The sequence below is a fragment of the Thermobia domestica genome, chromosome 9 (genome assembly GCF_964235325.1).
Source record: "Thermobia domestica chromosome 9, izTheDome1.hap1.1, whole genome shotgun sequence".
In the NCBI taxonomy this organism is placed as follows: Eukaryota; Metazoa; Arthropoda; class Insecta; order Zygentoma; family Lepismatidae; genus Thermobia; species Thermobia domestica.
Window position 1 is genome coordinate 64791293 of NC_137462.1, and position 17094 is coordinate 64808386.

The window sequence follows — 17094 nt, forward strand, 5'->3', positions numbered from 1 at the left end:
TCCTGATTTTCCACTCTGCTTGCTAATTTTGCTAATATTGAAGTATTCAGCTAAATTGAAATGTCAAATGATGCCACAACTTGAAACTAAATACTAATTTACATTTTACAGCACCTTGTTTTCCGCGTAGAAAATATACAGGGCTGGATTAACACCAATGGGGGTCCTGGAGCGGGAAATACAAGGGGCCTCCATCAAAACTTTATGATGGGCCTTCTCTCAACATATTCAAAAGGGTCCATGAATTATATAGGAGTGATTCATGTTATGCTTTTTAAACTTTTATGGTGAAAATGTTTTCAGTAATTTTTAAAATTTTGCCCCCCCCCTTGATTGCTGTTAATTAGAGCCGTAGTTAGAGATTTCGGTGCCCGGGACGAAGTAGAATTCGGAGCTCCCCTCCCCTCCACTCACCTCACAAATATTTCTTCATATATATATATAAGAGCAGCTGTTGTCGTTATACTACGATAAGTTGCTTGGACAGACCATTGCAACAGCCAAAAGCGATCATTAGTATTCTTTTACAAATAAGAGCTTTTTTTCAAGAAGCTTATATTAGTTTTGTTAAACTCGACAAAACTACCTTTTGTTGTATACAAATCCAATTGGAGAACAGTTATAGAAAGTCACAACTATTTACAACGTTTCATACTATCAATAATAAATGAAATTTCAATCCATTCGAAACTATGTGCTTTTAAAATATTCGAAATGGATGACAGCCAGTGGCGTATTTACAATTTTGTTTCGGGGGTGGGAGCTTTGCCTGAAAATGTGAAAATTCTGCAAGATATTTCATATAATTTACTATAGTAAGAAAGATTTCGGGAGGGGCTTAAGCTCGGAAAGCCCCCTAAATACGCTACTGATGACAACATTAATTTCCAGTAATAATTGTAAACTTTTCAAATTTTATTCTGTGTATGACCACACAAATAACATTTTAATTTCGACATTTGTATTGCGGTAAAAAATATTTTGTGAAGTGTAACGGAAATTCAGAGCCGCCTTTGAGAATTTTCAATATTGATCGATGGAGGTGAAGAATATGTTTCGTGTTAGTATTTAAAATGCAAAACATATACTACTGTACATATATTTGACATGTATGACATATATTTGACTACAGGTAGTTGGTGAGTACTTCAAATTATATGCTTGTAAGTAAACTACCTCTATAAAAATTATTACGGAAGTACCTTAGGATTCTGAAACATGGATATTTGGATAGAGCACATATTAGTTTCTAAGTGAAGTCTTGGCCCGATTACGGTCGAACCCGTAGTTTTAGAGCTATGGACCTTTAAAATTTATTATTTCATGTTTTCGGGAGCCTGTAACTCCGAAAGGAAGCATTTGTGCACCCAGGTTGGTCTATACTGTTTGTCTTGTCTTGATGTCAGGAATGACCTCCCAAACATTGTTGATGTTGTTTTGAATCACTCTGTATATATATAAAGTTTTAAATCTGCATTTTAAGGCTTTTAGGTATACTTGATCCGAGTGACACTTCCGGACTCCTTTTATTGTCGGGGGAGGGGCAGTACATATGAGTGGGCCCCATAGAAAGTACTTTCCCGGTGGGCCCTTGAGTTGCAGTACGGCCCTGCTTAACACGAAGCATTTTATGAGTCATTTTCTCAACTCTTTATTCAAGGTCTCACAAAATAGCATTTTCTTCCTCCTAAAAGCTTCTTTCGCTATTGTTATCCTTGCTTTTCTTTCACCTTCAACTTCATATCAACACTAAAAATACTACTCATGTATCGTAAACTAGACACCTGTTCTATTTTCATCCTTCTGTTACCAAACTAGGGAAAAATAGAGAAGTGATTTCCCGTTGCCTTCCACCCCGCAGTATCCCAGCTGTTGAAGTCACTCTGACCACGCCTGGGACTAAATGTCTAAGTTGCCGTACCAATCACTATGATTTCCGCCAACTTGGCTACTGGAGAACTGCTGCCTTCTCCCAGAACACACTTCGTCTGGCTACTGCATTTAGACCAATTCGGTAAGGATGGCCCTTCTGGTAGTGAACTACCGCCGACATAGCTCTAAATTTCACTATAGCACGTAATTCTTCTCACCAACACATAAATGTCTTTGTAAAAGTGATATTTATCTGGAGGTTGAAAATATTTAACATGTATTAATAAAACCAACTGACCAAAGCAACAAATACATTAACAATACTTGTGTAATAGTTCCAGCAACGTACGATCGCCTTCATCAGACATGTTATCTAATTCTATATACTGTACATTCATGTGTCAAAGTTGTATCGCACTGTATTGTGTATACATAAAATATTTATTGATGGGTCTGGGTATTTAAACTGTCGCATATTATGAGTTCTGGCGGTGGAAGTCTAATGTGAAAAAAGTTGAACGGAAACTGAATGGTTAGTATTAGCCGAAGTAACACACTTTTTACGGTATTCAAAACCTGAACCAGACTGCAAGGAATAGCATAAGTACTGTATAGGTATTTATACTATACACTAAACAAAAACATAACTTCATTAGGGTTATCATAATAAGTCTACAACTTTTCTTAATTCTTTTATCATCAATGCAGGTCATGTCCACTTTTGATCACAAACATTTCTATATTGTCTTTCTTTATAATTCCAAGCTCAATAATTTTTGATTAGTCTAAGGCATCCCAAAAATCACTTACAAAGATAAGTACTTCAATTTATCTATAAGCTTCCATCATCAGTAGCCAAATACAGACTAAGAATCAAACTAACAACATTACTATTAACTATCCTATTTTAATATAATTCCTGCTTTATATCCCAATAGTTATCATTCTTCTTTGTCGTCATGAAACATAGGACTCGTTTTACAGTGGAGTCAGGTCTTCATCAGACTGGTACATTAATAATAATTTACTTAAAATAAAATAATTTGTTAAATGTATTCACAAGATCCTTGCAAAATAGTATTATAATATATTTATTTTATTCTAGGTTCAACTTGTACTTGAAGCTGTTTGTGGTAATGGGCGTGAACTGGGTAACGGAAGTGTTGTCTTGGGCTATCGGGGGTCCAGAGTACATTTGGTATGTCACAGATATTGGGAACATCCTGCAAGGCGTGTTTATCTTTGTGGTGTTTGTTTGTAAGCCTAGAATCTTTAGGCTTTTGAGAGCTCGCTTCTGTCCCAAAGATGATGATGACGATCTTCCGGCAGGGCTGAGATTGACAACGCTACAAAGCAGAGCTACCGAAGTCACAAACACCTCGTCTGTGTACTCAGAATCAGCAGTAACTGAACCACTGAACCCTAAAGATTCCGCTAATGGAAGCAGCGATCGACTACATCCAAGATGAAGGGAAAACGATTTGCTACTGTGTTTATGTCCACCAGAATTATTAGTATATTGAAAAGAATTTGTAACATGTATGTCTCAAACATATGAAGATAATTTGGCTGTTGTAATAGGCTGCAGTGTTGGCACATAAGATATCTAACTATGTACAAGCTAAGTTTGCATTTAATATTGAGCAATATTTTCTTGCACTCGCAAGAAGATTGGAGGAATTCTGTTTGTGTGAATGATTCAGAATATTTGTCGATAACATAAATTAAATAGAATATTTTGTCTTAAAATATGTTTCAGTAACATTTTAAAAATATTAATGTTGTTTGTCATAAGTGTACTTTTTATATAATCATATATATACAGGGTGGTAGGTAACTCCACTGAAAAACTTTTGGAGGCGGTTCCTTATACGAAATGAAAGAAAAAAAACTTCTAATAAACATGAGTCGAAAAACTTCTTTCAGAGTTATGAACTACCGAAAATTTGAAATATCACGTTTCAAAACATCCTGGCTTAGAAACTATAGGGCCTATCCCAAGCGGTTTAAGGAATTACACAGGAACTGGTATACGCTCTATCTAAATATCCATGTTTCAGAATTCACCGGTACCAGCGAAACGAACGCACCATTAGTACTTAAAGAGTATCCCTATACTTCAACTTCCTTTTCACAGTTCCTTTCACCGATAACGGAAGATGGTAAAACATGGATATTTAGATAGAGAACATACTAGTTCCTGTGTAATTCCTTAAACTGCTTGGGATAGTTCCTATAGTTTCTAAGTTAGGAAGTTTTGAAAAATGATTTTTTGAATTTTCAATGGATCATAACTCTGAAAGGAGGCATTTTTCGTTCCATGTTTATTAGAACTTTTTCTTTCATTTCGTATAAGGAATCGCCTCCCAAAGTTTGTTGGTGGAGTTACCTACCACCCTGTATATACCGCTTGGGATCGGTCCTGTAGTTTCTAAGGCAGAGCGTTTCGAAACGTGAATTTTCGGCGGCCCATAACTCTGAAAGGAGACGTTTTTCGTCCCATGTTTATTAGAACTTTTTTTATCTTTCACTTCATATAAGGAATCACCTCCCAAAGTTTGTCGGTGGAGTTACCTACCACCCTGTATATATACACATTTATTTTACACTAATTAGTAGGTAATTTTTTAAAACTTAGATCATTTATGATAATTGTGATTAAGATATACGTTCGTGAATGATTTAAGTTAGGATTATATTTCATTCTTGCATTCCAGGTTTAGCTGCTATCATCTACAATTCTTACTCAATGTATTTTGTTCCTTGTTAGTTGCTATAATATTTTATTGGATAATTTAAAATTTACCTCATAAGTGAAATTACATCATAAATCATTTTAACTTTATATTTTTCATTTTGTGTTCAGTTCAATATAAGTGTTATATCAGTAACGAATTTACTTTAATTCATTTTAATTAATATTTGTAAATAATAGTTTTCATTAAAAGTCCTGAAACAAATGGGAAGATTCGATATCAACATACCTTCCATACAAAAAACACGAGCCGCTGTGATACTGGTATTAAGAGTGAATTATTGTTAACAACGTCATTGCTTAATTAGAACTTATTTTAAGTTTTCAGAATATATTTAGTTAAAGCTACTCTCATAGTTTACGTCACATATTTAAGTAAAACATTCTAGATGAGAGGGTAGATAACTGGTAAAAGTAAAACAATGAATTAAATTTATATATAAGTGATTTAAATCTAGTTTGTAGTTTGCTTATTGGAATAAGCAGTGAAAGCAAATGATAAAATATGTATATACTTGTAGCCTGTCAATACAATTACATCACATCGATCAAAGTTCTTATTTATTACATGTATTCTTGCATCACAATGTTTTTTTTAAAGTAATTCTTATGTTAGTAATACTGTAGATATATAAGGAAACATGAAAGCAGTCTATCTGACTTAAGTATTCTGATTATTACTATGACTGAAAAGTATTGTATGTCATGAGATACATTTATCACTTCATAATGGAAATATAATCAAACAAGGTTACCATTTATAGAGTGGGAAGGTAATTAAGATTTCTATTTATGATTGATTGAGTTTTGTAATATATATATATATATATATATATATATATATATATATATATATATATATATATATATATATATCGGGCAAACCTGAAAGATGTGCACAAACCGCGGGAAGTGATTCGTGACATCAAAACTAGTTAAATGTGGTATTGAACATCAGCAAAATGGTATATTAGGCAGTTGCGCAAACAGATATATTTGTGCACATCTTTCTGTTCGGTTCCAATTGTAAGGATTCGTTTGTCGATTCCAAGTTGACACCCCTGTCACTCGTGCATGACGCGGAATTCGACAACATGTAAGGGACTTTTTGTCTTCTTTTGATGTCACGAATCACCTCCCAGAGTTTGTCCGCATATATATATATATATATATATATATATATATATATATATATATATATATATATATATATATATATAGAGAGAGAGAAAAATTAATTAAGCCTGAAGGTTTCATCTTGACTGCACGTAAAAGAGACTGGAATTTTCCCCTCAATCTTACTTTTAGGTTACCATCATAAAATACAGTACAAGGTTACATAGAAGTCCAATACTTACCCCCTCCCCAATGGGAAAGTATGATACTAGTCTTTGATGTGGAAATACCAATGATAACAAATACGTTAGTTAATAGTTATGCATTAATAAATTCCTTTGTAATGCTAAATATTGAACAGTTGAATTAAAAATTATCAAGCAAAACTGATCTGAAAAAGAATATTAAATAGTGTTCAAAAAGGCATAGTTTCTGAAAAAAAAAAGGCTTGAATTTGAAATGCATGGTAGATATTTTAATGTAACATTAATATTATTCATACATCTACTGGTTGAAACTAAATATATACTTTTTTCCACAGAACATGAGATCTTTTAGGTGTTGTATAACATTTATTGGTATCAAGTTGCATATAACAATTTGTAGAAGAAAGTAAAAGAAATGTAGATATGAATTTCCTAAAATAGAAGGAGTACAATATTATATATTGATTTTAGTCTTTTATGTAATAAACTTTTTAGGCGTATTTTCATGTAACATCCAGAGCAAAATGATTTTTAACAATGTAAGTATTTTATAAGATATTTAATAAATGTATTATACACATCCACACTTGTGCTTTTTTGCTGTAACCATACCATTACAATTATTTTTTTTAAGAAAAAAAAGATGAACCAAACGAATTATCTTGTATTTTTTCCTAGAATGCGAGATTAATTGGATTTAGTAAGATACATAGACGAAAATCATACCATTTGAACACTTAAGTAAGAATTTAAACAGATAGATCTTATATTTTTGAAACATGGTAAAAATAGGCGCCAGCAATTTGTAATATATATATATATATATATATATATATATATATATATGTTTCCTGGCTCAACGAAAGTTTTTTTAAGTATTAACGTATACAGGGGCGTAGGAAGAGGGTTTCGAGGCCTTGCCTTCTTTAAGCAAGTAATTATTTAAAAATATATATTTACCATATGAAGATACAAACAATTGAAATTACATATAAATGAACTTGGGAGCTTGAATTTTTACCTTGACAAACTTTTGCGAACGCCACTAAACGTACGTCAGCAACTCTGAAAGTGTTCTGCTTATTTCTGTCCCCCATAAATAAACTCGAACTTTTTGGATACGTCATCGAACTCTGTGAAGGTTGGCTTCTATCCTATCAACTTTATGATCGAAACCTCCAAAAGTATAGAAAAGAAATAACTTTCTTGATCTATGCTTTTGGGAATGAAAGTAAAATAATATAAAAAAGTAACTGAATAAAGTACATTAACAATTATACTAGTAAGGTATTTTCTCTAGTGTTTTTCAGTTTCATTCAAAATTAGCAACTTTAATATTGGTGTCACTACAGCTACTTCTAGACAGATTTTCTTCATCCTAAATTTTGTTGAGTTCATATTATTATTACTATCTCCTTCACTCACAGGTAGAAGGTTAATTGAAAATTATAGAATAAAATATGGTTTTTATTTTCAGACGCAAAAGATCTGGATTTTCTTTTCTGGGAGAGGGTTACATTTTCCATTTAAAAAAAAAAAAACCTACAATTTTGGGAAAATAACTTTAAAAAATTGGCTTTTTCTTTTTCTTTTTCTAATTTCTTTATTAAACTACTAACTTTGACTTCCTATGAATTTTATATAATAAACAAACATTTTTCCAGCGTACAGTATTTCGAGTCCCAGATTTGATCTAACTGGGTTCTTTGTTTCTCAGAGTAATGCTGCCTTCTAAGTTCCTAATAAGTTACCCAATTGCCATCTGTTTGAGACCACAACCATATACTAGAAAGTTATGTATTTTGATGTCACTTGGGTTGTTTAACTTCAAACTTGCAGCAAGATGGACAACATTGTATTGAACAAAGAAGTGAACATAAAATCACGAAGCCACATTTTTCCCTTTTGATATGAAAAATAAGCTTATACAACGTACTTACCCTCGTACAAGCTTTAAGATAATAGGAGTATGTTAAACTTAGAGTAATATAAAATAGTTTATGTACACTCATGTCCAAAATTATTGTCGCATGTCTATAAATATGTTGTTATAGGAATTTTCGCATTTATAATTCTTTTCCTATGAAATTTACCTCAAATATACATCTCTCAATTATACACATAGTATCAGTATTAAAAGTACCCTACATAATCATTATCAAATTATATTCTTACAAGAAGACAGTTATAGATATGCGACAATAATTTTGGACATGAGTGTACTTCCATTTGTATACCGGTAATTGTAAAATGGAAGAAACTATTATTTTCTCTAAGTTACACGAACGAAAAAGTACATCCAACCCTTCTCGGAAGGTGAATAGCTCTCAGTCCACCCTCTTCAAAACTTTTGTTTGCTATGTGACATCTACCATTCAGGCAACTGAGTAAAGAATCTTGATGATTTTGATTACCTTCACTGTGAAGAAAGAAAGGAAAGGTATATCACACTTATTACATGAAGAAATCAAAATTTGTATCTACCTCTTGGCGTTTAGCGTTAGAAATGCCAAACAATGTTTTGGAACACCTATTTTTTAATTTCCATAAAAGAGTAAAGAAAATTGTGTAATATTTATTTCACAAAGAGAACAAAATATTCCACTCTGTCTTGGCAGTTGCAAATATTTAAAACGTAAAATACTTTTATCTCTATAGGCGAACACTTCGAACCTTAAAATAATAATAATTTTGGACAAAATTTGTTTCAAACTTTCAAGATTTTTTTTTATATTTCTAGACCTAATAGCCTTGTAATATTCGTGTAATTGTGTGCAAAAATTATGTTCCACGAGACGAGACGAGACATGGGACAAGATAAAACTAGATATACCAATACAAACAGATATAGTTTTCCAAATCGAAACTACGTTTTCACGATACTTTTCGAGACGAGACAGCCTTAAATTTCGTATGCAAAACTAGGAAAAATCACGAAGTTTACATTCTGATGTTGAGAATGGATGCGCCTACCATTACCATAATGTGTCCATGATAACACTAGAGTGCTCCTTCTGGCTCCAAGGGTTAATTCCGGTCATGCCATGTAAGTTCGTGGGGGACACATTCTAAGCATTCTAAGCACTCTTCTGTTTCTTTGCACCTCCTTATTCCACAGTGTCTTTTCATCATTCACTTTCTTTACTCCTCCTCCATCACTTGTAGCGTTCAGGCAGGTTCGTGGGATGTTGAACTAAATATTCCACTTCATTTTCTACAATAAATAAACAATACATTCTGTTGTATTCAGTTTCTCTTTGAATCATACTTCCGGGAGAGCAAATACCACCTGGAGTTTACCAACCGCCGCTCCCTTGTAACTAAAGTAAATTAAATGGCGATTGCAGCCACTCTTGTACAGTCATGTCCTTTTGTGAACGATATCCCATTGCTTCAACCTGACAAAAAATTTTCCTGGAAGAAAGCCTAGTTGTGTTTCCAAAATCATTTTTTACACTCAGTCTTTGGGCACTGACAGAGCTTGCTTGTGTGTAGAACACAAATATTTTAATTTGTAAATTTATTATAACAAGCAATAGTATAATTGGAAACTATTAAAGCTATTATGTATGAATTATTTTGCTTGTTTTCTTGTTTTTCTCAAAAACTAATTCAGAGGTGGTTTCCCCTCTATCTGAAAGCGCTAGATTTGAGCTTGAAAATAACATTGCTTTTCAGGAATCAGTAGGTTGCCGTCTATCTGCAGGCCACACGCACAAGGTGTGTCTTCGGTGGCGACATAATTCTTTCTTTCTTTTCTGTATATAAAACTACTTCCTTCACTGTTACATGAACGTATTCCTTATCAATGTGTTTGAAATTAAAACCTTAGTAGTAAAATTAAGACATCTAAATGTGTTGCTTTTCAGCATACACTTCGTACAAAATGTGATTTTAGTGCTTGAAATGTGACTTACTGTGCTTAAATCAGAAATTATAATACTTTAGAACATGACATTTTAAGCTAAAGTTAAAACTGACAATGGCAACTTTTCTAGTATGCGTAGATAGCTTAACATTAAAACACGGATCTACAAACCAACCATTGGAAGTTGAGGACCTACAACGTTCGCAAATTTACTTTTTATAACTATCGAATACATAAGTGATTTTCTTAGATTCTTGAAAACTTTTGAGGGGCGGGATGACTCAGTGGTAGAGCGTTTATCTCTTGGTGCATGGAGTTCCTAGTTTGATCCCAGCTTGCTGCAAGTGGTCTTTGTGATGGACAAACACTATGTGCGTGGGTTTTCTCGGTCTCCCGTTTCCTCTCGCTTTCATCATTTTACCATTTCATTCATTCTCACTATCTTCCTCTCCTTGAGCTTACACGGCATAATCGTGAGACGTTAAACTGAAAAATATTTTTTTAAACAAAAAATCCTATTTTTCTCCAGATTACAGAACGTTTTCTTCGTATTATAATAGGAAAAATAAAAGATTATATATATTATTTTTCATTTACATTAAAATTAAAAAACAAAAAACAAAAACAAAAAAAAATTCCTCACGCAAACAAAACCCTACAATTTCATCGAACCCTGAATACCTTATTCGAACCTACTTTTTCCAAGCAATGTTTACCTTGCAATTGAAAAGAGTGAAGATTCAGATGGAGGTAGTTAGTAAAATCTCCATTCTTAATCATGTAAGAACGTTCGGATGCACTTTTGCAAAATTAACAAAAATATAAAATAAGCAATATAGTACAAGGGGCGTAGTACTGAAATTATGGTCACATTTCTCTTTTAACTTCGTATCTACTTTCAAAAACATTTTCTCTAACCTGACTACATGAAACCAGTTCCGAAAGCAAAAATTGAGAAAATGTGAGACAAATTATTCAATATGTATGAGGAAGAACTATGTAATGAAAATGTATAAAGATAAACAGGAAATCGCACAGTACAGTAAGATTTCACATTGGTGGTTGAAACTGAAAATGACTTGGAGAGAATTTGAGTGAAGAACTAAAGGCAAGATGTAATATGAATATGAACAAGAAAAGTTGAAGTCTCGAGTGCACGAATAAGAAATAGGAAAACGTAAGAATTTACTTGATGAAAAAGAAACTAGTACGTACGAGTATTTGGATGGCAAATTATTCTCGGAGAGAAATTAATAAATAAAAATATGAGGATAGCACAGTTGAAAGAGAAATTCTATGATTAGACAGGACTACTGAAGTCGAAGAACATGCCAATAGCAGTAAAATATATGAATAAGAATGTCTTTGGATCACTTCAAGAGTTTTGATGTAAAGTTCTGCTTGTACAGGTGTACTCGTAGGTATAGTACAGGTAGAACAAATTACAGTGTGAAATCGTTTTTCCACTACCGGTTTTTATTATAAAATCCACTATAAACAGTACATTACAAAAATATTACTATAATATAATTTCTCTAAAACTGGATAAAGAGAGGTGATCCAAGGCCCGAGCAGCCTAGGTAGGATCTCCCAGAGCTCCTAGCAAGCTAAGAGGGTAAATGGGAAGCCTAGAGTTCCGAGAGGCTTTGGGATAAGTATCTCCTAGAGCTCCAAAGCAAGCTAGAGGCGTGGATGACCAATCGCATACTGATGTCTTTACCTGGAATCCTCTCGGTTATAGGTGCTCCAGGTAAGGCAGTAGCGCTGCTGTTTCTTTGTCGTCATGTTACTAGTGATGTCGCAGTTGCTTCTCTCGTCTGCAGCCATAGTAATCCATAGTAAGACGGACATGGTTGATGTTTGTAAATAGAAACACATGTTGGGTGTTTGTAAACAACCATGTAATTCAGTTATTTGTTTGACAGTTCTTCTGAAATTGTCACTCAGTTCACTTACTTGAGTACTTCACAGTCTCAGTTCACTTTCTTCTTGCCGTTTTGATTATTCACGCTAGATCACTTAAACTAGGCTTTTTGCCCAAAATGTTACTCCACTTCTAAGATTGCGGATTTACAGGGTGAGATCAACCCCTTTTTGCTGTGCATGTTGATATATCTGCACAGTTCAGCTTTAAACCAATTATATATAGTCATAGTTTTCCATCAAATGTTGTATCAAACTTATCTTTGATAATCATTTGCTCAAATAATTTGGCTAAAACTTTTACATGCTAATGCTATAAACGATCAAATACCACTTGTACAGTGATGGCACAAAACTTAATTTTGTTGCTCATTTGTTTAGATTTCTTCATTCAGGTTTTACATTTGTTGGTAGACATAGATTGAAACGCGGTAGTCGTTTGAGGCAGTTATTTAGAAGGAAGCTGTTTAAATCGTAAATCGTGAAATAAATGAGCAATTGGAAATATGAACCGTGCATCTGAAATGTAAACGCTCACCAACCTGTAGTCTCTGGCCTTGCCAACCTAACCTCAGCCACAATTTTTTCCAAAGCCTCTTTGAGTGTGTTTGTTTTAAATATTCTTTAAAGAGTTATACAAAACAGGATGCCACTTGTAGAAATCAATAAGCATTTTAATTGCTTCACGTGTCCATGTTTAGTGCCACCGCACAGTGATTTTCGCTTGTTTTCTCTGATACAATGTTGGATAGAAATAGAACGTTTTATTTTAGAACAGCTCTATCAAATGTTGTAACCAACCCATTTGTCCAGCCGTCTTGTTCAAACACTATGTCGTCAATCACACTGTCCATTGTAGAATATTTTCTACCCCAAAGCTCGGCGGAAGAATCTTTTCTTTCTGTTTGGTTTCCTACAAAATTCTATAAAGCTGATTGTCTCTTTTCTTAATTCAATACTGTTTTCGAAATTTCGATTGGTCGTTAGAATTTGGCGGGTTCTAGAGGGAAACTGGACATATCTTGATTTAGGAAAGCACGTTACTACATACGCTTTCGAAAACTGGCGGTAAGAGAAGAGAAGTTTTTTACATTTTTGTAGAAAGTTGTGCTTTTAAGCGTCTAGGGTCAGTCGATTCTTTTATAAATTTAGGTAAGAAGACAACAATTCTCCTGAAGCTGACGTTTGACTTGGAAGGAACAATACGTGTGAGAGGCACAGTATTGTTGGACAAAACCAATCAAAGGACCAATCAATCAACCAGTAATTTGAAATTTAGAATGTAGAAGGAAAAACTTGACTATTTTCGTCCTTTGTTCAATGAGGCTGTATACCGTAAGATGAGATGTACAGTTTAAACTGGGATATAAACTAGTACAGTGGGTTCGATGTTTCCTCACCTGTCATCATGAACGAAAATCATGTACGTTAGCTTTTATACTAATGAAAATAGTTTTTTTTTTCTTTCTTTTAAACGTACAAACACGAAGCAGCACCACAACTGCTGAACTAATCCATTTCCAAACGTACTTAACTTTTTTAAAAATTATGCATTATACATGAGCTTCGTTATTGCGAGCGTTAGCAATATACTGTGCACATCTCTATTGAAGGATATTGCCATCTGGTGTCTTGAAATTGAAGTACTCGTATAAGGAGAGTACTGGTAGCTACTGCTCTCTATTGTTCATATATCGCACTTGGAGTATAAAGAAGTGCGGAACAAGAATTAACATTGGCACACTTAGTTCGGTAGAAAAAAAGAGTGACATGAAGTATATTTTTTATTTGCTGTTAGTGATAGACTAAAATGTCCTCTTTGAGATCCCGACGGGTGCCATTCTGGCACACTTGAACAATTCTCCGAATAACATCACCAACATTGCCATCACCAGAAGATTACTTAGCATAGAATAGGTATAGAAAACATTTTTGTTCCAAATTAAAGAGAATTGTCGGGGAAACATATTTTATTATATTTATTGAAGATACTATTTTATTTCAAAATGCAGTTAGCAAAATACGAAGAAAAGCATTTCTAACTATTAATTCAACGTTGTCTTATTTATAGATCAACTAACTAAAAATGAGGGAAAAAATAACACTAACACTTCTATGTTAAATCATTTTCAGTTTTTTAAATGATACTCTAATTCAGTGGTTTTCAACCGGTGTGTCGCAACGCACTGGTGTGTCACGCAGTTCCATAAGGTGTGTCGCGAGATTTTAGAATTTAAAAATCATGAAACATTTAATAAAATGTTAAACGTAGGCAATGTCTCCAGTGATAGCAACAAATTCTGAGTACTAGAGTTACTACTTCATTAAAACTTACAGCCTCACGCGCATGATTTATAACATTATTAGTAAAAATATCAAGTAAGTGTGTCGCGATGCCGTAGGGGTTCAGCAAAGTGTGTCGTCACTCAAAGAAGGTTAAGAACCACTGCTCTAATTGTTTCATAATATATAAGGATACTGTAATTAGAATAGGAGAAACTTGGTATAAAAATGTTTTCCTATTCACAAATGTGTATGGAGATTATCATGGAACTATAAGTGACATGACTCTCGGAAATATGAAAGATAATCACTACCGGTATATACTTACGTTTTTGTTTACTTAACTGCTTTTCTGGAAGCACTTCATCAAATGCAATATCTAGGTACAGTACAGATAACTATCAGCAACTTTTTGAATATAAATAAGAAGATAAATGAAAATAATAAGCATAAAATAAAGGAAACACTATGACTCAATAGATTAAATCATCCAAAGTTATTGTCACTGTCTTCTTCACCATCGCTTACCTTACTTATTGTGTTGTCGTGAACAGCAGTCATTTTTGGAGCATAAGTTCATGTATTTGTCAGTAGTTACCTTGATGCGCGACAAATTACACGATTTACAACTACAATATTACTTCGATTACACCACCTACACCCACAGACAATTAGTTCCGTTACTTCAGGCAGGCCACAATTGCTACTCCAGGATGTGGAAAAATGAAATGGAATCTTTTAGTTCAACGTCCCACGATTATACCCTTTTGGCTAAGGAAGACGATGATTAAAGCAAGTAAATGATGACGGAAGAATTGGTGGAATGGGAAAGTGGGAAGAAACGAAAGTACCCCGAGAAAACCCACGGAAAGGACGTGGATAACATATTATTTGTTACTTCCCCCATCCGTAAATTTTAAGACATAAATCTTGGGAAGTCTGTCAGTCGATTTGCAGTAGATCGCCCTTAAATGTACACGTTTGACGTTGTTGCATTTCTTGTGTGTTGATGAGAGTGTACGTAGTTGATTAATTGATTCAAACGATCTTGATCCATATAAGAGAGAAAGATAATTTTTCTTTCAAACATTTTCAAAGTTTGTAGGTATAGTTCCACTGGCGCAAATCTCGGGGGGATGAGGGGGACTTGTCTCCTCCAATCTTGGAACTGGGGGGACTGTCCCCCCAATAATCCGATTTCAATTTTTTTTTTGATGGCTTGTGTTCGATTGTCACAGGAAAGTAAAGTTAAATTGATATTCCGCCAACAATAAGCCTCAAATCTGCCAGTCTCCCAATATTGAAGACAACTCTGCTCCCCTGACCCTCCACAGCATTGTTTTTCAACTTCATAAATATTTCGAACATCACTTAAAAAAAAAGAGCATGGGAACAATCTTATCCCCCCCTTAATGTTTGCACCGCTAGCTGTGACAAAAGGAAACACAGTTTCAAACAAAACAGATCTTTTAAAACTCAGAAATGTATACTCTCGATTTAGTACCTTATGGATTGCATGAATATATGAAGAACAGAAGTTGCTCAAAGAATAAAAGAAGAGATGCTTTGCTCCAACTTTGGATTTTTAAAATATATAATAATAAAAAAAGTTCATTCAGTGCTCTTAAATAGTATCTACATGTTTTAAAACACTAATGTTTGAGAAATATGAAGATAACTGTTACATTTACATAAATATCCAGGCATCTTTGGGAAATTTGCCGGCCCTGAAAAGATGCCAATTGATTGTATATAGATAGGCTCTCGGCGCCCATGGCCTGCAAATTACAAAGGGGAAAGGAACCTGAGGAAGATACCATTAACCCCTTCAGTGTGGGTGGCGAGTTAACTCGTGTCTTCAAAATGCACCTGCTGTGCGAATGGCGTATATATACGCTTTCATCTTGCTTTGGCTATTTTGTATTGCGCATGGCGAATATACTTGCCCATAGTATGAGTAATGTTATTTCCGGCAATATTTAGGGAGTTTACGCTCACCTAGGAACCCCAAGAGACCACACAGAAAAATTGGGCTTGATCTGTTGAGGCATTCCCAAATTTTGTGTAACCTAACCATATGATGATGATGATGATGATGATGATGATAACCATAAATACGACAATGACAAGTTATAGTAGCTAATTAGAAGCAACAAAGATCATAATGCCGAAAATTTCATTGTGATTGCTTGAGAGGTTCAAAAGTTATTAAAAGGTAACAAATTCCAAACTTCTCAAAAAAAAAAAAAAAAAAAAAAACTTTTTACAGCGGTTCGCATCTGAAAATTACGCACTGAAGGGATTAAGGTAAACAACCGTAGAAGCTTCCTTTTCATAGAGGGATTTGTTCCAGGGCGCTGTTCCCCTTCCCTCTGTTGCCCCTAAGTAATCTTAACAGCCAAGTTACAAACTAGCATATTGATTTAACATTCATGCTAGTTCTTATATATATGCTGTTCCCTCATTCGTAGTAACGTTTTTAATCTCAACGCCATTAGAAAAAAATAATGGGGAAATAGGGGAATAAAATACTTACCTGAATACACTCACTGAATTTTGCCACACGCAGGGCCGCCCACAGGGGGGATGTATGGCGCAAGCTGCGCCATTGAGAAAATTTTTGGGGGGGATTTTACTCTACTTTCGAACTAGCAATTTTACTGTCGAAATAGCATTAAAACACGATTTTGAGAAGCTAATTTTCAAAAATTTTCCGGGGTGAACCCCCGTACCCCCTGCTTCGATACTCGATGAATGAAGTACCGCGCAAGTAGCCGTGTGAAAGGAAAGGTTGGTTCGTTTTAAGAGAGAAGGGCCGCCCACAGGAGGGATGAATGGCGCAAGTTGTGCCATCGAGAAAAAAAATGGGGGGAATAAAAAAATTGGGGAAGAATTTTACTCTAATGTCGAATAAGTAATTTTGCTGTCGTCAGAATAACATTGGAACACGATGCGATTTTTTTTTTTTTTAATCTCGAGAATGAATCCCCCTACCCCCTGCTTAGAAACTATGAATGAAGTACCGCACAAGTTGCTATATGAAAGGATGGCGCCAAGTTCTGGTGAACAAC

At 34.3% G+C, this 17094-nt stretch overlaps 1 protein-coding gene across 2 annotated transcripts in view; it reads left to right on the forward strand.

Annotated features, from left to right (window-relative positions):
* The window catches only part of LOC145694699 (G-protein coupled receptor Mth2-like), a 191025-nt gene extending 186722 nt beyond the window's left edge, over positions 1–4303 (forward strand). For both annotated transcript variants that reach the window (XM_081771224.1, XM_081771223.1), the window contains exon 5: positions 2978–4303. In XM_081771224.1, coding sequence (XP_081627350.1) covers positions 2978–3341 — 364 coding nt within the window. In that variant the 3' untranslated portion in view covers positions 3342–4303. The remainder of the gene's footprint in view (positions 1–2977) is intronic.
* The last annotated feature ends 12791 nt before the right edge of the window (positions 4304–17094 follow it).